At 42.2% G+C, this 26,483-nt stretch overlaps 1 protein-coding gene across 1 annotated transcript in view; it reads right to left on the bottom strand.

The window, feature by feature from the left end:
• Positions 1–628: 628 nt before the first annotated feature.
• The window catches only part of KCNJ3 (potassium voltage-gated channel subfamily J member 3), a 195,829-nt gene continuing 169,974 nt past the window's right edge, over positions 629–26,483 (bottom strand). Inside the window, exon 3 of the mRNA XM_006025324.2 lies at positions 629–4,377. Within this exon, the coding sequence (XP_006025386.1) occupies positions 3,788–4,377 (590 nt within the window). The 3' untranslated portion in view covers positions 629–3,787. The remainder of the gene's footprint in view (positions 4,378–26,483) is intronic.

The following is a 26,483-nucleotide window of genomic DNA, read 5'->3' as shown; positions in this document are numbered from 1 at the left end:
GTGAAAGCTTCTCAAAGAGACACAGAGCTACTCTACATTAGAAACGTCCCCCCCCCCCACCGCCCCTGCGCCCCCTGGCTCCAATGGTTAGAAATTTTGGTATTGACTCGTGGGAGGTGCGACAGGGGACATATGTGGGGACAGAGGGCAAAATTACCTGGAGGTAATATTGTATAGGCAGTGAGCAATAATTACTTGTAAGCAAGGTATTTTCTGAGGACTAATGATTGCCAGGGGTCAATACTGTCATGGACCATCAGCTCCTCCCAGCTGGTCACCATAATTATGATCCATCCCCAGTGAAGTTAGTGTAAATTTTTCCACTATCTTTAATGGGAGATGGATCAGGCCAAAAATAATTTCAGAAACATTGTTTACTGCCTTATGGATTCATCTAACTGATCTGCCTAATGCTCCACTTGGATTTGTTGATTAGAAGCAGACCAGTCATTTTACACAGTAAATGCCTAACCTTAAGGACTTACCTTTGTCTTTTAATAATTTTACACAAAAACTTAACATTCATTCATTTGCACATAAACCCATAGGTATTTGTTACATCTGATAAAAAAACAAACACACAGTGACATTTAAACCCAACAATTTTTTAAAGTTTAATATAGCTTTAGATAAAACTGAGCTTGCAGTATTAATGAATACAAGAGTTTGTAGTTTTGTATAATCGAAATAAACTTATACATTTATACAATTATAGATCGCATGCCAGAAAATGCATTTAGTTGATTCTAATCTGAATATATACAATTTACAATATAATTCAAGCATAAATTCAGCAGTAGAGAACACAGACCTGCTGTGCAGTCAAACAGAAGTACTTTTTTAGCATAAGCAATAGGGCTGGGCTAAAATGTAAATTATGAAATGACAGTGGTTTTACTGGAAGAAATGAAATATTAACTCAAAAAACAGTAGTTTCTAAAAAACTTTCAAAAGTAATTTATCATCCATGTTTGTGATTTCAGTGTATTATCAATGAAAAACATATATATTTTAATATTAGCATACATCATACTGTACTACATGCCACAGGGCTCAGCAGCCTCATTCCCAGCAGGGAAAGATAAATGATTTACTTAAATTCAGTTCTTATGAATGAATCATAACTGAACATTTTCAATTGCAATGTATGCTGCAGCATCAAAAATAAAATCGGATAAAAAACAGAATACCTTTCCATTTCTGAGCAAAGCTATTTCGTCTATTAAATAACTTGTTGTTCACCAACCATTGCCTTGTATTTTCTAGGGACAATGCAAATTCTCATTGTATTTCAATGTTCAATTAATATTTTTCCCTCTATACTCATTTCTTATACACAAATTCACTCCAAAATTTCTCAAGTGGAAATGCTACTGATGTCACTATCTTTAGAGTAAGATCCAATATTAAAATGACTGCCTAGCTTCCATGCTGCAGAAACTTAAACAAAGGAAATGGAAGTTCCAGACATGGTTTTTGATAGGGCCTTCAGCTTTGCCTAGTGCAGAAGCTAAATGTATTTTTCAAGAAACTCTCTCTTGCAGAGTTCCAACAAAAGGGGGGAAAGTAGTTTACAATTTTTCAGAATTTGTTTTGTAACGCTAGAAATTTGCTCACTAGGCATTAGAGCATGGTACTAGCACGCAGGGAATTACACGCACAACTCCCATTAACAATAACGTGCACAGAGCTGACAATTTAGCTGAAGGTGTAGAAGCATGCAATGCAGGTCACAAATCATTATAAACTCTGAAAAACTTTGGAAGTATCCATGAAATCCAAAAGTACACAGATGACAGATCATGTACTGCAACTCCCAGGAAAAGTGCTGAGCTCCAGTTGTTGTATTACTCACTTAGCAACATAGAACACTTTGCTTTACATTCCTTGCAACCAGTTACAAAAAATGAACATATACAGATATTGGTAGATCTGTTATTATTATTACTGTTGTTATTATTTATACAGTGCTAAAATATGCACCCATTTAAATCTCATTTACATAGTCCAAAGCCCTTTGAATCAGAACTGCCAATATATTACAGAAATCAGTTCTAGTTATACATGCTGATTAGAGTAAAATATTCTATTCACTGTGGTCCCAAAATGCATCTTGTTAATAAAATACAAATTACTTCAAACAATTTGAGACCAGGATTATTATTATTATTTATTTTTTTATTTTTTGCTGTTATTGATGGCCAATATGGAAACCCTCAAGAGCCAGACCTATCTTAATGACCACATGACTTCTGGATGGTTGCACTACTGGTAATGTCATTTTGTCATCGATTACTGGGTTTTATCAGATGCTGTGATGTATGCTGTATAGATGTTTAATTTTTGGAAAGTGTATTAAGATAGCTACCCTCCTTGGAGCAGAATATGGCTAACCAAATGCTGCTTACCCACAGCTGACTACAGGTACATATACTATGCCAAACATCATAACAAACAAAAATGAAAACAAACAAATAAAAAAGTAAGATTAGAAACTCACACATTCATGAAAAGTTGGCATTTTTTATTTTAATACTCTTTGGGGCAACTTCATCTGAGAATATTTTTTAAATTTAAAAACCTTTTCATCACTTAGAAAGTAGTATGGGAAAATACTCCCAAACAGTAGAAGAAGTTGCTTAGGAAAGCTTTGTGTAAAACATTAACATATTGACATATTTTGGATGTGCAATAGAAGTTTGACAACTTAGAAAAAGTCAGTTCAGTTTATAAGATCCCTAATCATTAAAGGAGGCCTACTTACATTAAAGGAGGTCAAGTAAGAGTCAGTTTTAATTCAGTTTATTGCCTAAAATGGAGGCTGAAGCCCTAGTGCCACTGAAATTAAGGGGAATTTTACTGGACTTTACTAAGGACAAAATATCACCCACGAAATGTATGTACTTGTTTTTAAGAAATAATTTATATCATTTCCATATTGGGCCAATAGTATTGGCACCAGAAATCAAGCAAAATAATTCTTTTGAAGTGTTTTGTTATATTTATACTAATAACCATGAAACAAAATTATTTCACGATTTTCTTTGTACTTTGCTCCATCTAGCTAAAATCTATTTGGGGATTATTTGGCCCAGCCCTAAATAGTACATTTTCTTTTGGGTTTTTTTTTTATCAATACCTCAAATGAAATATATTTTAATTTCTCCCTATGTCCTAATGGCAGGGGAAAAAAAGATATTAAAGCAAATTATAAAATGGCAAGTGACTTAAGGCTAAGAGATTTGGTGTTTAGAATTGGCTAATGCCTATAACCTTGGCTTAGGAAAGAAAACATGCACCATAACTACTCTGTTTGAACAAAACAGCACACACTACACATCAGGAAAAGAAAAATGAAATTAAATTATAACTTGCCCTGAAAGTTACCCACTCATGTTTTACCTACTACTTATCCTTAAGAAATATCGGGGAGAGGAACACCCCCTTTACATATTTTTCAGAATATACAATATAAATAAAGTAAGAATCATGCCATAAAACTATATGCAAAAATTGCACACTATTATTGCATGCTTGGTGTGATACTACATGCCAATTAATATTAGCTCTCTATAACCCCAAGAAGGATTTCAGATCTTTTATTTTTGAAGTTTACTTACAGTACAGTCACCATTATCTGGGAGGAATATGGATGTTGCAAGTTGCATGTAGTTTGAAGGAAACTTTCACCTATTAGTTATCACACTCTTCAGGGGGGTTATTTTTCTGCCCAAATTTGATTTTCTAGGAATTCAATCTTTAAATAATACCTAAAAGTCTACTCATGTTATGTAAATCGATCAGAATTCATTTTCCTCAGTTTTGCTGGAAGATTCCCCTCCATTCTGCCTCCTCCTCCTCCTGATAATTTTTGAAGTTTTGGTGGCAAATCAGCCATAGATTGACTCATAGGATCTGACATCATCTTTGTAGTTTTAGATACCAGTTTCTCTTCTGAGTTACCAGGAACTGAGCTTATTCGCTGAAGTTTCATAGGCAAGTCCCCCATGCTGTAAGCCTTTTCTGAAGTTGTAGAACTCATCCTTAGTAGTTTTTTGGGGAAGTCTTCCCTTCCAGTCATTTTCTGCAGTTTTGAAGGTAACTTTGTACTAATGTCATCTAGACCATCTAGACATTCTGTAGAATTATTCCTTTCTTTACTGTTACTTACAGCAGGTGCTATTAAAGGGGAGGACATAAGAAGCATTTCTTCCTGTTCCTTCACACTGTAGGGTGGGGTAGGTACTTCAAATGTTGCATGAAACTGGGAGTAGTCTACTTTAAAGAATCCTTCCTCTAAGGAAATAACAGGAAAAAACCGGTGACCCCAAAGAACCTCATCTTCGGTATATGATGTTCGGGCTTGACATGTCATCCCTGCAACCAAAAAAGAGAATAAACGTCTTGATAAATTACTAAGAAATAAAAGGGTTCAAATGTTGTTGTAACCATAATGGTCTAGGAAATATGCAAGAAGCAAAGTTTTATTTTTGTTGGTATCTTTTATTGGATCAGTTTATAGACAAACTTTCAGGTGCCCTACCTCTAGTCATTGCTTCTCAGTGTTTGTGCCCAAAAACGTGTCTAGAAATAATAAAGTGGGTCCAATAAAGGATATCACCAAAAACCTCCTGCTTCTAAGGGTATAAAACAGATGTCATATTTGAAGCAGGATCAGCTGTGTCAGAATATGTGCTGGCACACCTGATCTACTTCATTGGCGTTTACATATGTCACCCAAGGCTATTGTCCTCCACTTCCAGATGCATATCCTGAATTAGGGTATGACAACCTGATATATAAACTGCGGGAATCCCCCTGCCAGGGAAATCCTAGGATATATAATAAATGAACAGATGCCCTAACCTATAAAGCATCCCCAACTGTGACTACATTTGGTCACAGCAACATTTTTGGGCACTTGGACTGTGACAAGGGGCTAGGACATCTGTTTGTTCACAATTTGTTCTGACATAAAACTTTAAATTTTAATGTGTTAGTTGATAGATAACAAAATTGCTCCCTCCCTCCCACCAAACCATAACTATTGACGAGTACTCTGTTTGCACCTGAAGGAATAAAAGTTGACTCAAAAGAAAATTGATTTAAGCATATCAAAACTTGATTTTTAACATTTCACAGAGATACAGTTAGGGGTTATTTTGATGCATTTAAGATAGCACTGACCATTAAAGTCTGAAATCGTGCACTTTGCTATTTAATGATCCATCTTATTAGCAAGAAGAAAGATTTTAATCCAGACTAGCTGTTAACACTAAGATACAAGGTGATGTCATACCTTTTAATATTTTCCTGAATCTAATAGCCTTTCTGAAACAAAAATTCTACTCTAGCACCAATGTGAATGAGTTAGAAAACAGAAAAGAGAAATCATAAAATTATTTGAATAATTTCATTTCTATTTTTATTGAATTTCATTTTTGCCATATTTTTAATATGTTGAAATGTAATATTTTTAAGCACATGGTCCTCAAATATATAAGTGCAATGCATTACTTCTATATGCATCACACCATACCAAGATATGTACATCCATCCTAATATTGCAATATACATACAGGGCAGAAATCTATTTCTCTGCTAAGACACACAAATGACACATTTTAGGTATTTAAATTACAGAAAAACATTCTACATCACCTCACATAACAGCTTGTTTTGCATTTACATGCCTACATTCCTTACATGGCTACATTTTCATCCTATGCGACTGTTTGCCCCTACTGACAATGCTCAGAAGCAATTTGGTTCTGCCCCAGATGCTCTGTGGTGATTCAGCTTCACTGTGGATGTACAGAAAAGATGCACACACCCCTCCAATTGTAGGAAACCAAAAAACAAAAGTAGTTACTGTTTGATACTAGCCCAGCCCACCTTATAGGGCACTGGCTGACTTTCTCCTCTCTTATATTTCTTTTGAAATCAAGTATTGCCTGTGACACCCTCTCATCCAGCCTGTACGGAAGGAAACAGTGCACATAATAAAGATTAGTGATTAATGTTTTCAGAAGAAGTGAAATTGGGCAACTCCAAACCCAGGGAGGCTACATGACACCTGAGGAAGGGCTGGGTGCCAGAATGCTGATCACGTATGGTCTCCCATATCCTGGGTAAGTGCATCTTTTCTCCCAATATTTGCTCTCAAAATTCAAGAATTCCACTTCAAATTATATGATATAGGATGTATAATACTCAGTTTTCCATTACTGACAGCTTTATGAATCAGTATTTCATGAGTTATCAGAACCTATAAGCCTCTCAGTTCTCCATTCCCAGTGGCATAAAATATTTCTTTCAAGTCACACACGTAAACAATGAGATAGCTGACCTTAAAGTCAAAATTTTATGATGTATAGAAAAGTTATTTCAGATGATTTCTGAAATGAGATTAGCTCATTTTATCTCCACTGTTATATCTTAGCTATAATGCATCTCCTTCTCCAAAATCACTGCAGTTGGACTTAAGGGACAATCCTGAGGTGTTGCTCTTGGAATTGGTTCTCCTGTATCTTTTCTAGCTCATCTTTCCATTCCATTTCTCTATCAGTACCTTGATACTAGAAGCTAGGAATGATCAAAGCCCCAGTATTTTATGAGAAGTTTGGGGGAGACAAGAGTGCAATTTTTATTCCAAATACTTTCACAGGGGAACAGAGAATGTGGGCATTACTTATGAGAAGCTGCATGTTTTGCAACATACAAGTATAAGTCAAGAGAGATCAAAAGTCTAGAAAAATAGTTACAACCAATCAAAGAAAAGATCACAAGTTGTGGCAAAAACAAAAAGCAAAAACAAGCTCTTAAGACTGAGAGAGAGTGCGGTTACTCTTTCATATGCAGCCCTAAGTCAGTCAGATCATATCAAGCATTAACTTATGAAGTTAAGCAGAAACATATCCCAGGCTCTAAAATCTGAACAAACCAATTATGGTTCACTCACAAGTAGCTAACTTTTACTTCTTAATATTGCCTTACAATAATGCATGTTTATGCATCAAGTCCTTGCTAGTCTTGACTCCTATTATGAATTTTAAACATTTTAGTAAAAAAGGTTTTGTCTCTCTTTACCCATTTGTTTTTGCCAGTGTCAACTCAACCCCTAACCTCAACCCTATTCAGATATTTGGTATTTTGAAACAACTATATTGCTTGATGTGTATCTGACACAAACTTACCAGTTTTGCATGAGAATACACCTTGTAATCAAAAGACTTAGGAAAATTGTTAAGAAATAAGATATATTCAGCAGCTATATTTTCATGTCAGTCATTGTAATTTCTCCCATGGTGGTTTGATTCGATTTCTTTATTTGTAGCAATCTGTAAACATAATTACATTCTAATTCCACCAACAGATTTTGTAACTCTGTTAATTGCACGTTTACACCATTCACTATAGCAGTCAGTAAAAATAGCTGTTTTGTTTCACATGAAGAATACCTCCCTGCTTTAGACAACAACAGGGGAAAATATACAAACTCCAGGAAGGGTGATTAATGAAGCTTTTGAAAGCTCCAGAAAAAGTTTATTTAAAGTAAAGTTGTGATGTCTTTCTTGGAAACATACTTCCACAGTTTTAAAACCACTATATCACTAAAAGCAAATATACATGCAATGTGGGGGTGAAGCAGCCTGACCTCTGTCCCTTGCCCCCCCCACACCCTGCCCCCTCCCACCTGTCCCCCTAACATTTGACTGCTCCCCTGTCACTTGCCCTCTCCCACTTCCCTTCCCGCTCTCACATCTGCCTCCCCTGCCTGCGCCCCCACTTGTGGCTCCCCCTCACTCCCTTGCTGCTGGCACTTACCATCCAGCTCTGGCTCTAGATCTGGGAAGGCAAAGGTGGTGGTGGTGGTGGGAAAGAAGCAGCAGGGAGGTGGGCAGCGGCTTTGGCTCTGATCCTAACCCCAATTCTAGGTCAAGGCCATAACATTTAAAGGTTCTGCTCAAAAACTAAGCTCAAAACTCTTCCACTGAGGTAGGAGGCTATGTGTACATTTCAGAGAATTCCTAAATATTTCTTTCATGTATAGATATCGTGTATTGTATTTTCAACTTTGTTTATGCAACTATAGTGAGAGAAAAAAATCACATTCCACAAGAAGTCCTGGTGAAATACATTTTAGAACAGTCTAATTTTGTTGAGTACTTGTCCCACTTGTGTTTATTATCTCTAGTAATTTACTACCTACAGATTTATGAACAAAGAGCCTCTTTCATCTGGTCTCAGCTAGGAAATGTATTAGAAGATAAGTATTTACGTTAATATATGTAAAAAATAATTACAGAGGCATCTGAAATTAAATTCACGATTACTGTAAAACAGACAGTTAACTAAACTATGGGGCGATAGAGTTAATTGAAATGCTAAACTTTTTGATATAGAAGTTGATGATTGACAACATGGCTAAACTGTGAGCTGTCCTAATTCATTTAAAATTGTACCTAGTTCACTATCAAAGAGCTACATTAGTAATACTCAAAATTTGAGCTTAAGGATGATAACTAAGTATACAGTGGGGGACAAACCTCCCTCCCCATGATTTCCAAACAGTACCTTCCATAGCATTTAATTGTTCAATGTCTTGCATAGAGCTTTTTGTATTGTAGTATCTAAAATAACAAAACATATATATGTTTTTAAGAAGCTGCATGAAAAAAAAACCCTGTGTATCTAATGAAATGACAACACAAGACAAAATGGAGCGAGTGCAAACTCAGTAACGTATCCCTTTCTGGAGATTAATTGTCTGATATTACCACCAAGAATAGTTGGGCCTCTGTGATGCATGCTTACTTGAAGGGAAAATGGGAAAGTGTATATGAAGAGATAAGGAAGGAGATTTAATTGGTTAGATATAGTATTCACTGCAGTCTTCACTACAGAAGCTGATGATTTGGAATGGGGTATGAGAGGGCTAATTGCTGTGTTATTACCAACTGCTTCTTGGTAGATAAGAGGTCAGGTGGGAAAACATGTATCATTCAGTTCTATCCAAAAGGGAGGACACAAGAGGAGATTGCATAGTGATTTCTCAGCAAGATACACAATTTGCCTCAAGCAAATTATATCAACAGGAACCCCAGGAAAGTTATGAGCAAGTTAAAACAAAGGCTTTTAATTGGAATGGTATTTCAAATACAGTCTCAGTCCCACCCTCTATGAGGTGAAGCCAGACCAAGTTCCCCTGTGCCTCACCTGCATGTAAGTTTTTGGAGTATCCCAGGACTTGTGACAAGAACACCCAATTCTAGTCACTGAGTGGGGGCTAACTAACACCTTGATCCTTTGTGGGGGTATCTGGAGTAAACACATATACTGAGCAGTGCTTAGCTGTAGTCACTGTGACTTGAAATGCTGTTGACTTTGGTGGGGCCCACCCCAATGAACTATGTGGTAAAGCATGAGTCCCTGGTTTTGGATTAATAACCTCTCAGTTTAAACATGGGATGACCCCTCTTTCTCATTGATTTAACAGTCATTAGTCATGTGATTCTGGCTGGCTAAATGTTCATGACTTACATGCACTTGTATATATCCAGTGGGAGCATGCTTGTATAGCCATGTGCCTGCCTGGCCAGTGCATAATCTACTGTGCACACTTAGTCTACACATACACACACTTATGTGTCCACAGCATAGGGATGGCAGCATTGTAATCTTCACACCACACAAATGCCTCACATGCCACTGAAATGAATAGAAAACTGCCATTTAGGTGCACAAAAGGAAAGAGAATTCTGCCCTCACAATTTATGGATTGTGTGAATACACAATACTTGAGTAAGGGCCTGGACCAGATGACACTTGCAGGTCCCTTCCAGCCCTACTTTCCTATTAACAGGAACTAAAGTTTACATCTTTAAAGTTTAAATATAACACTAGTCAGCTCTTTCTCTGATAGTTGTATTCAAAGGAAGGGTGCACGCAATTACACTGTTTTTATTGTTAATATTTCATTATTTTATCATACTGTGTACATTGCCATTGATTCTTTATCATATATCATTGTTTTATCTTGTTACTTATTACTGGGCATGTCTACATGTGTATTTATGCTGACTTAAATTTACTGTGGAGTAAATTACTGTGCAGTAAGAGGGAATAGGTCAGCATCTACACGTATAGGTGTTAAAGTATATTAACAATGCGTGTGGACTGTCCACACACACAGTGTTACTGCGCAGTAAGGCATCATGCATTACTGTGCAGTAACTAATTGGCTGTAAATTTGATACCTGCAGGATGCAGATATCAAATGTACACTCAAGTCAGTGTAGATCACCATATTTACTGTGCAGTAAATGTGCATGTGTAGATGTGTCCACTATGTAATGAGTCCAACAAAACTGTAAAATTAAATTCAGTGTTACACATTAAAATATTCCTGTGAAATCAGATTTTCATTAGGACACAGACTCATAGAATCATAAGGCTGGCAAGGACCCCAAAGGATCATCGGGTCCAGCCCCCTGCATGAGCAGGAAAGACATCTGGGGTCAGAAGACCCCAGCCAGGTGACTGTCCAGTCTTCTCTTGAAGACCTCTAGGGTAAATGATCGCACCTTCTCTTGGGGGAGCTTATGTGGACACCCTAGTTGTAAAGAAGTTTTTCCTAATTTTCAGCCAGAAACTGTCTTCCAGGAGTTTGTGGCTATTGTTCCTAGTTTTCTCCCAGGGCGCCCTGGTGAACAGTTGTTCACCGAGCCCCTGATGTACACCTCTGATATAGAGGTAAGCTGCAGTCAGGTCAGCCTTCTTTTCTTTATGCTGAAGAGTCTGAGATCCCTCAGCCTCTCCTCATATGGCTTGCCATGCAAGTCCTTGATCATGCAGGTGGCCCTTCTCTGAACTCTCTCGAGCTTTAGCATGTCCTTGTTGAAGTGTGGCACCCAGAACTGGATGCAATACTCCAGCTGCAGCTGCACCAATGTTCAGTAAAGTGGGAGAATCACTTCTTTGGATTTAATGAAAATGCATCGATTGATGCATGCCAGAGTTTTATTGGCCCTAGAGGCTACTACGTCGCATTGCCAGCTCATATTCATGATGGGGTCTATTGTTACCTCCAGATTCCTTTCATTTGTAGTGCTAGTCAGGTTAGTGATGCCCAGCCTGTAGGTCTGCTGTGGGTTCTTCCTTTCCAGATGCAGCACTTTGATTTTCTCTACGTTGAACCTCATCTGGTTCTGTTCTGCCCAACATGCCAGCCTGTCCTGGTCTGCTTGTATCTGTAGCCTATCTGCGGGTGTGTCCGCAGAACCCCATATCTTGGTGTTGTTTGTGAACTTGGTCAATGGGCTTTTCACCCCCTTGTCCAGGTCATTGATAAAAATATTGAACAGCACTGGGCCAAGTACCAATCCCTGGGGTATGCTGCTGCCCACATCTCGCCAGGATGACACCAATCCATTCATTTAGGCTTTCTGTGTCCTACCCTGCAACCAGTTTCACACCCATGTGACAGTCCCACAGTCGAGCCTATTACATACTGTAATAGCACAACAACTATGAAAATCTGATTTATAAGATGCAGAACAGCAGCTCTCAGTGGGCTTGGTTCAATCAGAATTAATGACATTTTTGCAGTCATAGTCTCATAAACATTTTAATTGTTGCCTGAGGAAATAATAATATATATACATTTCTAATACAACCAAATTAGTTCAATTTAGTAATTTCACAATTAATTAAGATCTCCTTTCAAACTCTAGTATTACAAATTTATTCTTGACAATTTATTTTTTCTTCCAAGTGGACAAATTAATAAATGTTTCCTATATGGACTAACTTTATTTTAAAGCTGCACCAATATCATATCATAGTGCTCAGACACTACAGTAATGAACATCAAATGCCTCCCCCCAAACAAAGTCTTCCTGTCTCTCCAGGTACCATTATCTCAAACATGTAGCTTTGGTTTATACATATTTGCCTTTTATAGGTATAATCCTGCTTCTACTGAAGACAATGGAATAAGAATCAAGTCACTAGGAATATGAGATATAGAAATGCTATCTTTCATAACAGGAAGGTTAACTCTGTTCTCTGAACAGTATGTTCAAATCCCAATGAATTCTGTGGATGCAGCACAGGTACATGAGGAGAATTTAAGTTAAAATGTTATATACAATGCTAATATTTTTATTCCAGGCTGTCTATAGATTTTCTCCAGAGCATATGTATGAATGAGGAAATGTAGTATGAACATTGTTATTAATCACACTAACTCTTCCCAAGTGTCTAGTTTAAGTTTATTGATACACGAAAACAGATAATTACTGTTACAGAAAAACTTACACCATATCTCTTATTTTTATTGGCACCCAAAACGTAATTGAAACAAATGGCTGAGGAGAGTAGCCTGCCCACTGGACAAACTGCAATCAGTGTGAAAGAGCCAACTCTTATTATTCACAGCCTTGTAAAACCTTTCAGATTATATTCTTCTATCACAATCAGCAGCAACAATATGAAGAGCGTATGGCCTAATTCTATCACCTGCCCAGTGCATTCTGTTAGCTATCAGAGCTTTTTCTGCAACTAAGCTTTTAACAATACAATTTTAAACCTGTTCACTATCAAATGCTATATTGGCTAACATTTAGAATCCACTTTGTTTCGAGTCTTATTAATGTAACCCTTTACAAATCAGACTTCACCTGGGGGTATATTAAGAGCATTTGTTTATTTCTTGCCACAGTATTTATTCCATGAAAAATACAAGCACGGAAATTTCCAAGTGTGTCAGAGTGAGAATTGCCAGACATGATTTGTGTTGTGATATGGGATACTGTACTTCCTCAAATGGAAGATGACCCCCCAATAATTAGATTCTATATATGAAAAAATTATAATCTTGTTATAATTTTCCACGTGTACAACCTAATTATTGGAGGTTTGCCTTGAATTTAGGAAAATAAATCCAGGGATGGGGGGGTCAGGAAGCCCTTTGCTTTCTGTTTCTACCCCAGTTTTTTCTTCTGGCAGTCCCTTTGCGCTCTCTTTACCGTCAGACCCTGTTCTTCCTGAGCACGTGAAAGTGAGGAGAAAATGTGAAAAACAATAACCTTGAAATTAAATATGGTTGTAGCATTTTGCGTATAGTGTACATGCACTTATATTATCCAGAATTGACACATTACCTTTTTTTCGAAACTGTTGCAAGTTTTAGCACAAGTACTTCCTAAACACATTTTTGAGTAGCACTTTGGTACCTACTTATTTGTAGTACAAACCATGCATTATATTAGTTCAAAGCCAGGGACTCATGATTTACCACATAGTTCACTGGTGAGGCACAGGGCAACTTGGTCTGGCTTCACCTCATAGAGGGTGGGACCAAAGTAATCACATGAACCAGGCTGAGAGAAGGGCCAATTGGGGGATTCTGGGTGAACTGTATGCAATGTTGTGACTCACCATGATTTGGATAAGAGTTGGCAGTGAAGGAGACTGTACTTAATGGGCACTACCATATGCCTTGTTCAGATGGATGACACTAATTTATTCTTGTGGTAGGTTCTCATCAGCATGTTTGTCTAATGTGGGTCATGTGTTTTAGTCATGCTCAGTGTTAGCTGCATGTAATCAACTTCATAGTTGGTTTCCATTACTGTGCACATGCTTTTGGCAGCAGTTTAATGATAGATAATGTATTTAGGGAGTTTTTTGTACCTGGTCATAGGACGAAGGGATTTTTCCCCCTATGCCAACTAGGGGGGGAAATCTCATCTTGTATTTGAGTAAATGTGATAATTATTTGTTGTATTAGGTAGGAAACATGAACTGTGCTAAATTTATTCCACTTTAATTGTCTGAGTGCTTAGCTGCCCTGAAATATCTAAGTGTTAACCTAATTTGAATAGCTGTTCCCTTCCTTACATTTACATTGCATCATGAAGAATGTGTATTTTTCCAATGAGTAATTAGAGAACATGATCACATCACAGTCACATTTCTGGCAAGTGAAGACAAATAATGCTTTATTGCAACACTACTTTGGAGTCCTTGGCTTGCACAACGTGCATTAAAGTAAGTTTGGTGATTGAAAAGGATTAGAATCATATAGAATTATAAAATGTAAGGCTAGAAGGAATTTTAGAAAGTTATTCAGTCCAATCTCACTGCTCAAGGCAGGATCATCATCATTTGTCCTTCTACATCCTCTCTGGATAGCCTTTTCCAATGCTTAAACAGTAAATAATGATCCAATAAAGCTGCTGAGTCAACTGTGAAAAGCATTCACAGTGCTGAACTGGAGTTTTGTTCACTGAAATGAATACAATTGTTTATCATAGTCATTATTATTGGGAACAAGGGCTGGTTGACAGGGCACTGGACCGGTGGGTCAGGAGGCACACATTTAAATTCCCAGCTCATAACTTCTTTCCTGCTTTCCTTTGTATGTTTTGTCTACATCTCCTGACTAACCTGTTGGGCCTAGAATGTCTTCCGTTAAAATGCTTGTAAATGACATTTCACTGCTTTGAAACAACTTGCTTATGTCTTTTAAGTGCTAGGGAAATACAAATAATGAATTAAAGTAATGGAATAGCACTCTACCCTATTCTATTCCCCTAGCTAAATATCACATTCTTCTACGGGACTCCATTTATTTTATACATATTTATCCATAGATTAGCTAAAGCCCAGAACCTATTTAACTTTCATGTGCCTGGTTGGTAATTACGTAGCTGTGAAACTATGGGTTTTGGCACTTTTGCACAGTTTGGGACTCAGCGTAACTATGCTCACCCAGGGCATGTGCACACATGCAGGCATATGCACTTGCAGCAGCTCAAAACTTGCAGCAGCACAAATTTGAGCTGTGGATTTTTGCCTCAATGCACGTGCCTGGACATGCACTTTGGTGTGGGGCAAGTTGTGCCACTTAGGGCAAAATAACCCTACTTAGCTCCTCCCAGATCTACAGCCAAGGAAAGCTAGAGCTTCAGGCCAGCACCCATGTATACTGCCCCCAGCAGTATAAAAAGCTGTCCTGTGCTGGCCCCAGCAGTATAAAAAGCTGCCCTGGCAAGTAGCTCAGGGCTACTTGCTCTCAGGAGCTTCTAGGGCCTGACCAATTGGTTTCTGGGGACACTAGTAACAGACTCCAAGGAATCAGCCCATTATGCCAGCTGGACTGCTAAAGCAGCTCTAACCAAGAGTTCTCTGCCCCCTCTACTCACTGAGTAGTCTGGCTATGACCTTCTGCCACCTGCAACAGCATGAGGCCCCAAGGCTGCATGCCTGCCAGACCCAGATAGAGACTGCATGGCCACAGCAGAGGCATCTGGGCCTCTGGGCCAGTGGGCTGTGGCTGCACATTTGGCCTTTGTGCAGCACTACTGCCATGTGTGCTGCCACTCTGCCATCTGGGCAGCTATTGCCCATAAGATGTTCCCAATGTGGTGGTCTGCTTTGAACTGTCAAGACACGTCCTCCTGGCCCCAAGTAGCCAGGAGGTCAGTCGCCTCCAGCTGGGTCCTTGGTGCCAGCCCTGAGCAGGTTCCTTTGCCTGGGTCCTGCCACTTGTCTTACTAGCAGGAATCCCAGTGTTCCCTATTTAAAAACTGCAAAATCTCTAATAAAAAATCCCAAATTCACTCTTTAAAATACCCCAAAATCCATGTTCCCATATTCTTCCACAATTAAAACAAAAGATTACTATACACCCACAGAGAGAGCGAGAGAGAGAGAGATCAGTTGGACAAAGTTTTATATTTACAATTTTAAAGCAGTTTGGAAGCCTACCAGTGTCTTTATCATCACAATAAAATAAATTCTAAATATCTATATGTTTTGATGTTTACTTTTGGTTTTCTTATCATAGGACAGTTAGAGCTCTCCACTAACTAGGATGTGGGGACAGCTGCCCTTGCAGCCACAGCTCCTGCCAGCAGGTCTGATCCTGTCCGGCAGCTGACCACAATGGGGCAGTGATGGGGGGATGTGGGGTTTGCATGAGTGGGGTGGGAAGGGCTGTGGGTGTGGAGGGATGTGGAGGAGCTGGGGTGTGTGGGTAGGTGTGAGAGGACTGCTCAGAAGGGGTGGGTCCTCTACCCCCCAACAGGGCACAGCCTACATGTCCCCACACACTGCCCAAGATCCCTGCACGGTCCACCTGTCCCCCCTGCAGGGCCCCAGCCCCCCCGCAGGGCCCACATGCCCCCCCCCACAGACCACATGCCCACCTACATGGCCCACAGGTCACCCGCAGCAGCCATCGGGGGGCTTGGGGCCCTCCTGGCACAGCCCCCACCATGCGGCGGAGGGCAGCATGGCTTGGCCTCAGTGGCCTGGCACCCAGCCTGCTTGTGCCATATCGTGCAGGCCCAGCCCAGCTCAGTGCAGCACCGTACACCTTCGGGCAGATCCCAGGCACTCAGGATCTCACCCAGGGCCCTGTGCCACTTGCAGGGACCACCTGTCACATCAGGCTGGGTCCTGTGTGCACAAACCCTGCACACTGTCAGGCTGGACTGCTTCCATGCATACAGGACCTGGACCAGTGTGACAAGCAGTCCCTGTGAGTGGTGCGGAGTCCTGGATGACAGCCTGAGTGGCCCAGAGCTGCCTGTAGGTGCACAGCACCACGCCAAGCCAGGCCTATGTGATATGGCAGAAGCAATGCTAGGTGCCAGGCAGCTGGGGCCAAGCCACGCTGCCCTGTGCCATGTGGGGGTCTGTGCCAGGAGGGCCCTGAGCCCCCCAATGGCCGCTGCTGCTGTGGGTGAGCTCTGGGCCATGCGGGGCAGTTGGGGCTGCGCGGGGAGAGATGTGGGCCCTCCAGTGGGCAGACGAGGGACCCACCCCTCCTGAGCTGCCCCCCTCATGGTCCCCCACACCCTCACAGCTCCCACCTCCACCCCCCACATACCTGGAATGGAACCCAGGTCCAGATCGCAGCAGCCTGCAATGCTGTTTGCCCTGCATGGGCAGGCAGCATGCTGCAGCATCAGTGCAAGGGGCAGGCACAGGTATGCTCTGGCCGGCTACTGGAGCGTCTCTTTGGAGGACACGAGCTTCTGGTTGTCTCAGGCCATGGTCCTGGACTGTGCCCTGCCCCACTTTTTTGCCAGGGTTTTTTTTTTTTTGATGGGATATCCAACTATCAAATTTTGAGTCTGCACTGGAAATATGCAGTGTGGGGAATGTTTTCTTGTTTCCAGCATGCATCTTGCTGCATCTCAAACTGCTTTGAGAGGAAGCAAGAGGCATGTGTGGGCTCGCCTGGACACCCCCACCCCTCGTTTCTCCACTGTACCCACTTAGTGACTGTATCCTGCAAGAAGCCAGCCCAAGGAGAGGGTGGCTCACTGAGATGGAGCAGTGCCCTGAAACAGAGGTGTCTGGGCTGTAGCCTGGGCCTCTTCTCCTAGTGAAATGAAAGCTATCCCAATTCTGTTTATTCAGGTTAACTCAGTGAATATTAAATGCAAGGTGTGGTGACTTAGCTTCAAGAGAAGGGCTAGGGAACACTGAGCAATGCGTAATCTACAGCTTTGTGCTTAGAACTCTCTCAGGAAGTAGGCAATGCAGGCTGTAAATGCCATCTGGGTGAAGAGGGTTAGAAGCAAGATCTTCTGCTCCCTGGTATCTGAGCTAAAAGAGAGCAGGATCCTTTTGCTCACCTCCCACCCCCACAAACATTCAGCAGGTATGTGCATGCAGCATCCTTATGCCCTGCCATCAGTGGAAATTAAATACAATTTGTGTGTAAGTGCCAAATGTCACTGTTACACAGCTATATGCCACTTAGATGTGTGAAAATGCAATAGTATTTAGCCTTCAGGGGGTTGCAATCCTTTGTGTGATATAAAATGATATATCAAATTTCTTCATGTGTAATTACTTGAAACTCAGCAAATGATTTGAGGGAGGGATGAGAGAAGTTCTGAACCTCGACAGACAAGAATCACTGCAATGCCATCTGTCATCAAATGGCAAGCCTGAGACACTTCATTGGACCCACAGTGGGGAAACTGCATTATGTTAACATTTCAGTACTAGTCCAAAAAACAAGCAAATCAAGATGAATTACAAAATCAAGGCCCTAATCCTGAGATAGCTTTAATAATAATACTTTGAACTTATATAATAATTTTCATCTTCAAAGAAAGGAAACACCTTATTTTAGTAGAGCACTGGTACTGCCATAGTTCAGGTTGACAGCTCCTTTTTTCTTTAAAGGTCAACTCTTGTAAGGTCTCTCAAATCCAGTCTTACTCAGACTGTATGAAATCTGCTGTGGCTCATGGTGGCTCAGGGCAAGGTCAATGTTCCAAACATGGGGACCGTTGAGGAAGGAGCTTCCTATGTAGCCCCCCAACAGTTTTCTTAAGGCAGAAACTGTCATCAGACTCAGTTGATCAGGGGATCAAACAGTGGCTCTGAATGCTCTTAATTGCTTCTGGCATCCATTATGCCTTGAGGAAACAACATTGAAAGCAACAGTTTGGTCTCAACATAGGCACAAACCTAATGCTTACAGACAAACAGATAGCACAACACAAAGACAGACTAACTAGGCAAAGAGGCTTCTAGCCTGCCAGTTTCTGTATGAGCTTCATAGCTGAAAAGGAGACATTGGTGCCACTGAATGTGACCTACATCCAGCCAGTATCAATCTGAATCTGACCCATGACAGAAGTCAAAGAGCAGAGTGGACAGTGGGGAGGAAGGCAGGTATCATGCTATAGCCTTCCTCAAAGAGAGGTAGGAGAAGGCGTTATAAATGAAAAATAATTTGAATGTAGCAGATAGTTCCAGAATTGCCAAACTAGTTCTGAAAATAAAATAAAATTACCCCTTGTCACAACCCAAAGTTGTGGTTTTTCTTGTCTGTGTGTGCTTCGGCATCGCTACATCATGTTCCCGCCAAATTGCAGCTCTTTTGCACGGTGGAGTGTTCTGTTGTAACGGAGAACCCGCGTGCAGGAGCTTTTCCCGCCAGTTCTGTAGCTTTCTTTGCATAGTGCATTTCTTTTGCATTATAGTGATGCACGATGCAAAGGAGTTCCTGCCATTTGTATTTAGATTCGTGCCACATTATTGGCCGGTTCTAAATGTAGGCATACGTGGCGGCTAGCTATTGGCTTGCTAGCCGTACAAAAGGCTTGGGTAGTTTCCGCCCAAGTTGGAGAGAGAGAAAGCACGTGGAGTTCGGGAAAGGAGCGTGAAGATCTCTAAGCGCTGCTGATCCCTACGAACCCAGCTTTTTCCTTAAGAGGGCAACAGAGGTTTAATTTGTCGAATCCACGGAGCTTCAACAACTCCGGGGGACCTATTTACTGAACCCTCAGAGCCTTAACAACTAAGGACCCAATTGTCGAACCCACGGAGTCTTAACAGCTCCGGGGGACCTGGGAACCGAGTAACACTCACAGAGATATAGCTGCTCTGTGGGAACGAATTCTTGAACCCGTGGAGCCTGAATCACTCCGGGGTCAAGGAACCGAGTTTATTAGAGTCCTCCACCGAGAACTCAAGCGGAGCTGTGCCTGGAAAGCTGAACAGCCTACACTGTGACCACCTTGGGTGTAAGTAAATAATCTTTTCAATCAACCATTACGCCTCCGTGACTGATTCTAGCTCGAGCGTACCAAACCGCGCCCGCGGTTTTTCTCCAGCCCCGTGTACCCGGGCTGCCGGCCACAGCCTGTGTGCACAAAGACGGGCCCGGCTCGCCCCCGGCTTGCACATGGCGACCCAGATGGGATCGAGAGAGAACTCGCACATGGCGATCCAGGTGGGATCGGGAGAGGGCCCACACACCCCTTTCACCCATGATGGTTTTCTGGGAATGGGATTCATGGATAGAGTAGAGGAGCAGGACAAACATGAGAAAAGGACTAAATGTGTGTGAGTAGTAAGGAAGGGGAAAGGGTTGGAAGCACTCAGGCAAGCAGGAAGTAGTTGACATTGGGCAGATGGCCATGAGGGTGGCAGGCCTTATGGCAGAGATACCTGTCAAGCCCACATTCTTCTATCCTATGCCTGTGAAGAGCTGGGAGGCAAGTCTCATTGGATATGTTGTGCCTCCTTTACTGCCGTCCCCAACTTACATGTATCAGGATCTGGTGGGTCTCCATATGGTATCAGCCTCTCTGTCCTTCCTTCCAAACAGACCCAGGATTTAGAGGTTCCCTACCTCTGCGAGCGTATCTGATCCCCTCTTCCTGCTCTCCTTTATGAGGAGAGATCTTGGGAGGCTTGCCCTTTCTATCTCTGTATGTGAAAGCCAGGATCATGGTGGAAGGTTTCTGTTCTAAGGAAGATCTGAGTGGCTTTTCATGCAAGTGCTGGGATCTGGGGGACTCTTATTGTGAGAGTCTGAAGTCCTTTCCATGCCCTCCATATGATCCAGCATTTGAGGAAGAACTTGTGTATGAAGAGCTAAGAATAGTCATGGCTGAGGTATCTACCAGTCACATACATACATACATGGTAGATACCTCATGGCTGAGGTATCTACCAGTGCTAGAATTGAGAAGAGACAGCTATGTGCTGTAAAATCCACACACTTCAGACTGCCTTCAAGTTTTCAATTTACTGAGGTACACAGTAAAGTTAATGATCCATATTTTGTGTCTTACTACTGCCCTTGGAGAGTCTGGGGTCTAGCCTTGTAGCATGAACTGAACTAAGGTAGCTGATGTTAACATAAGAGTGTAATAGCAGTAAAATGTAACCATGTTAGTCCTGTCCTGTAAGCAACTTAAAAACTCCATTTTGTATCCTTCTGCTTGATATAAGTAAACGAACTCTGCATAGCCTTTATGTATGAGTGTGTGTAAAACGGTGAATGGTGAGAGAATGGCAGAGAGACAAGAAATGAAGATTTAAATGTTTATGTAAGCAACAAGGTGCCAAATGTAAGTTACCAATCAGTAAACTAAGTAATGAATGGCTAAAGAATCCCTTTTATGCCTAGGGCACAAACAAGATAATGAGGAGAAGGAATGCACCCATCCTGCTAGACGGGCAGCAAGAACACTCCAAGGCTGAGATAAGCTGAAGACAAAAGAAAAACAACCACAAAAACAGAAGCTGAGTATGGAAAACCCCCAAAGTACTGTGTAGCAGGGGGCCTTCTCGGTGCCGATTTGCCATTGGCCCAGCCACCTGTTTCTGGGCCAACCACCCAGCTTCTCGCCTGCCAGGCCTTGATGTTAATTAATTAAGTTGTTAATTAGGTGGGAAGCTGCCCATTATCTTGCCCCAATGCCAGGGGGCTCTATCTGCAGATCTGTTCCTCCCCTACACCGCAGCCCAAGCCTCGCAGATGGTATCCACAGATGTTAACGTCACCAGCCCCACACTAGGCCCCAGAATACTCCTCTCCAGACCCCAACTGGATCCCTCCACTCAGGTAGCCTACTCTGCCTTCATTTGAGGCTACCTAGCTCCCTGAGCTGTTCCCTCTTACAGGTGTGGTCCAGCAGGGACCTTTGGCTACACAGGCCCTGGCCTCACCTCCAGGCCAGTTGGAACCCCAGGCCCTGGCTCTGGGAGTCCCTTCCAGTGGGCCCTTGACCCTTCAACCCTTCCAGTCCTGGCCCCAGCATTGACCAGTCGGGGGATTTCAAGTCAGGCTTCTGAGTCTATAGTCCCACTCTTTCTCCTGGGTCCACCTTCTGGACCCTACAAGGGGTTAACCCACCTGGTTGTGGGAGCTGGGGTTATTAAGGTGCCCCAACCCATGTTTCACTGGGGTGGTAACTGGCCTGGCATTCCTAGGGGCTCCCACGCCACTGAGAGCCCCACCAGGCCACCCACTCCGAGCAGGGTGCAGTTTTAGGTCATACCCAGGACCAGGAGCTTCCAAACCATTCCCTACAGCTCCTCCCTTACCTCCAGGATGTTCCAAGCAGCCTTGCAGCCAGGCAGTAACAGGGAGGCTGGCCATGGGCCTTCACATGGCCCTGGTTCCAATGAACTCCCTGCTAGGGTTCCCTGGCACCCTGAATGCTGCATGCCCCCAGAGGCTGGTGGGGCATGGCGACCACCTACAGGCAGCAGTGCCAGTGTCGGCAGTGGGGTGTGACAGTGGTGAGTAGGGAGCTCCCACAGGCTGCAGCAGTGTTACTGCCTGACCTGCCAGCAGCAAAATGTTCTGTTTATATTGGTGGCCAAAGATCTAAAAATGGCCGCTGCAATCAAGCACCTGCTGGCTGCTTGTCTGGGTCCTTAAAGTGGCACGCACAACCAGTGCCCTGCCACACACTAAAACAAAGGATGCCAATCCCTATAACGAACACTTTGAAAATGCCAAGTTGGGTGAGTCTCTTTCACTACTGCTGTTTCATTGTAGCACAGATGCATTTGTTCACCCTGCTGCAGCTGTTATCTTCAAATCTGCTATCTTCAAATCAGCATCATCTACTCAATAAGCCCAGGTTAGCCACCCTGGGCTGATATTGAGCAACTATTGCTGGTAACTATACCTGGTGTATGTGTGGATGGAATAGTTCTTTTGTGTATGTGTATGCCTGTGTGTAATGATGCGTATGATAATCAGTGTGTGTTTGTATGAATGGTGTATCCGAACCTCTATGTCTAACTGATGTAATCAATAAATGTGGCACCTTGCCTTATCCCCCTTTATAAAGTCTCGCTCGTAATTTAAGCAATTGGCAATTAGAGTAACAGCCTCGTTGCTGTGCTGTCATACCAGGAAGTTCCTGTTACTTTCTCCTGGGATTCCACATTTCCTGGATGCTCTTTGTTTCCAGGATGACTTACTATGTCAAATAGTCAGCCATGACTCTGGAAAAATCTTTCTTTCTACATTTTGCCTTCCAGAAACTAAGCATCTGTTTTATTTGGGGTGTGTGATATGTAAGAAAATAAAATATGTGCAAAGGAACAAAGGCACAAGGCAGCAAGCTAATAGCTTCTAAAATACTAATTGTGATGGGGATGAGGAGCACAAGCTAAAAACTGGTAAGGGATATGGTGTGGCATGCGTGGTGTGGTAGAGGAAGGGGATGAAGAAAGAGGCACCAGCATTTTTCATCTGCTTAAAGTTATTGCAGCCCTGTTAGCAACAGCACACCTGCTAACATTTCAGAACATGACCACAATAGCTATTTCATTATAACAAGGTGTTCAGGACAGATGGGGAATCATGGTATCTTTTATCTTGACACTGCAGTATCTCAGCTGCAAAGCTACAGAACTGTAGCTACTTAAATTATCACTAATCAAATTACTAACAAAGCTTACTATCTTAACTAGCAGAATTAAGGTTGTCCAGAGATATTGTTTTTCTAGAATATCAAGTTCAGTACAATTCAAACTTCTGAAAGCCAGAAAATAAAGAGTTAGGATACAGACCTATACAACCTTAACTCTGCCTTCTGTGAGACATACCTCAATAACTATATAGCATATGCACTCATAAAACCTTTGAATTTTTATAGAATTGAATAATCAAACATTTGGACCACGCCACCTACTAAAGTTGATAAGTGCTTCACCCATATGTACAGGATGCAGTCAAATACAATAGTTTCACTTACCTATCACTTAACCTACATATTTTGGACTTTTCCTACTTCCCTGCTGATTAGCCGTCTCCAGTAAGAGGATGACTCCTGTGCCTCCACTACACATAAGCTTTGTTGAACATACTGGGATCAGGCAGAGTCAGGTAGGTCCCCCAAATATCATAATCATAGCCCTGCCAAGCTTCTCCAACTAATTCTCACATCGTAGCTACACCCAACACAGATGGAATAATTGCAGCTAATTTCCACTGGCTATTGTCAGCTCTAAAGCCTGGGGTGAGGCCTGGGTGGAAGTGTAGATGTCTATCTTAACTCTTTCATTTCCTGTTTTTTCAAAGCTTGAGCATGACTATTATTATGGAAAGAAAGAAAGAAAGATTCCATGCTGGTCAACTCTATACTTTACAAAAGTTGTATTACTGAGTAAAGATTAACTGATAAATGCTTTCCCAGTCTGCCACCCTCTGCCCCGCAAGATTAATAAGAGTTATTCCTATTTTTCCTATAGGAAAACAAGACAAAGAAATTAGGTGATTTATCTTAGACAATAGAAGGAATCTCTGCAGGGTCCAGGATGATAATTTATTTGTTACTGGCTTCTAGTTCTTACTTTAAGCAACAAGATCCTGTCTCTTTCAAAAAAGCAGGATATCATAAGACCAGGAATTCTTTTAGCAGTCAGCTTTATATAGGACTATTCTACATAATTTGCAATAAGATCTTTCCCTATTTCTCTCTCTCTTTTAATTTTAGCTTGATTAAGTCCTGATGTAACACTTATACATTAGCCAATTTAAAGATTGTTTTCAAAATTGTGACTAGGTATACTGTTACTATATTGATCATTGCTAAAGCTTTTTTCTTACCTCTACTATTAGGAAAAATTTGAATTTTATTCTTTATGTATATGCAACCTTGGGAAACATTAATATTTGTAACTCAGTGATTGCCAAGTAGAAAGGAGACCAGACTCTTTTTTCTATTTTTCATTTTCTAGAGACTACAGTGGATGTTTGTAATGACCACATTGCCACCACATTATATTGGAAACCAACCAACTGCCACATCTATCTTCACACTACCAGCTTTCCCCCAAGCTCACCACTAGATCCATTGTCTCCAGGTGAGCTCTATGTTACATCCAACCATATCTTCTCTGATCCTACTGTCTGGGATGAACATCTTACAGATCTTGAGCAAGAAGTCCTACAGTTACAATAAAATCTCCATACTGTAGCCAGGCCTTGCAATGGACCCAGATACTTGCTATGCTCCCAAACACATCCCCAATGTACACTGAATACTTTTTCCAAGTCCCACAGCTAAAGTGTAACCAACAGGTGGAACTGCACATTTTTGCTGGCGATGCTCCAGATGCCGTTCAACATAGCAGCTACAAATGAGCATCACTGCTGATAAGGTGCAGTGGGAAATAGGACACCCCCAAGCAACGCCCCTCCCCCGAAACTCACTCCTTCCTTCTGCTCCCGGAGAACCAGAAAAGGCTTATCCCTCCAGGCTCTAATGCTTTAGTTTCCCAAACTGCCTGGCTCCCACAGCAGGGAGATGGAAACCAGGCTTTCAGGTTTTCTCAGTTGGGAGGCAGAATGCAGTCATTCTGTGCCATGGTCAGCATTGGGGTGTGAGGAGCTGTATGGCTTCTGGCCCTGGGCGGGGGAAAGGATCCAGACAGGGAATTCAACATAGGTCCCTTGGTATCTCCCTTGTCTGCTGACTCTGCATTCATGTACAGGAGGCCTGATTATGGAGCCTGAGATGCTGGATCCAGCATGATCAGCTGGACACCTGTATAGTGCTGGAGGCATGTGCACAGACAGCATCAGTGACATAAGGACCCAAGGGGACTTAGATGTGGGACATTACTATGGGCAGATTGGCGACTGCTTGCACCTGCAGTGCCATGGCACTTGAACAAGTCATCCAAGCCCAGGAACATGCTGTGAAGGTCCAAAAATGAGGTCTATAGATGGCCAGCCAATCTCTGAGGGAGGCTGCATATGCTGCTATGGATCTGAGACAGTTGCAGTACCAGGATAAGGAATTTATGCACAGGGATCTAGCAATGACACTCCTAAGTGGTATCAGCATCACCTCCTGCAGACAGACCATTGCCATCCCAGGCTGGATTGGTAGGGCAAGCTTCTGCCCCCCCCCGCGCATGGAGAGCCTTGCTCCAGGGACTCCTCCATGGGACTACATGACCAAGAGTCCCATGGGGGTGAGGCCCTGGATGGCACCCAATGGGGAATGCCTCACACTGTGCATTGATTGAAAGATGGAGGGCGGAGGGGCTCTGGGACAGGAGATAAGAAACATGGGAGCCACTGATCCATGGTCCGATGAGCCAGAAATCTGTCCAGTAAGGCCCACTCCAGGGTGGAACAGTACAGAAGGGAAGGAGGACCACAGGGCCCAAGAACCACTGCCAGGGCCAACATTACTCAGCCCACCTTACAGGGCCAAGTTGCTACCCTCAGCCACTGGTGGTTGCTGGTGTAGGCACAGGGCCCCAAAGAGAAGTGGGGGGTGGCCTACCAGACCACCAGGACAGGCTACTACAGGCCTGTGTCCCTCTTTGGAGTACCAGTCTTTGCAAAGGTAGGCAGCCCCCTGGAGCTGTCCAAGTTCTGGAGCATGCAGCATTCCAGTTTTTATTATACACACGAATGTTTGGCAGTTGCAACATTTAGTTAAACTGAGCAGCAGCAGTTTCACATGTGGCATTCCCCCTGCTGCCTCAAGGTTTGGTGTTTTGCAAAGTTGGGCCCCCATGGCTGCCCACTCCCTCTCCCCCTCAACATTATAACCACCTGGTGCAGTCAGGGCCTTCCATGTTCCACGTTTTGGAGCAGGGAACATTGCACAGTTTTTGTTTAATAAACACACTAAACGTTTAGCAGTCTCAACATTTGACTAAAATGAGGC

Source organism: Alligator sinensis, unplaced genomic scaffold (genome assembly GCF_000455745.1).
Source record: "Alligator sinensis unplaced genomic scaffold, ASM45574v1 scaffold788_1, whole genome shotgun sequence".
Lineage (NCBI taxonomy): Eukaryota > Metazoa > Chordata > Crocodylia > Alligatoridae > Alligator > Alligator sinensis.
The sequence above is the reverse complement of the archived record's forward strand: the minus strand, read 5'-3'. Positions and strand labels throughout refer to the sequence as shown.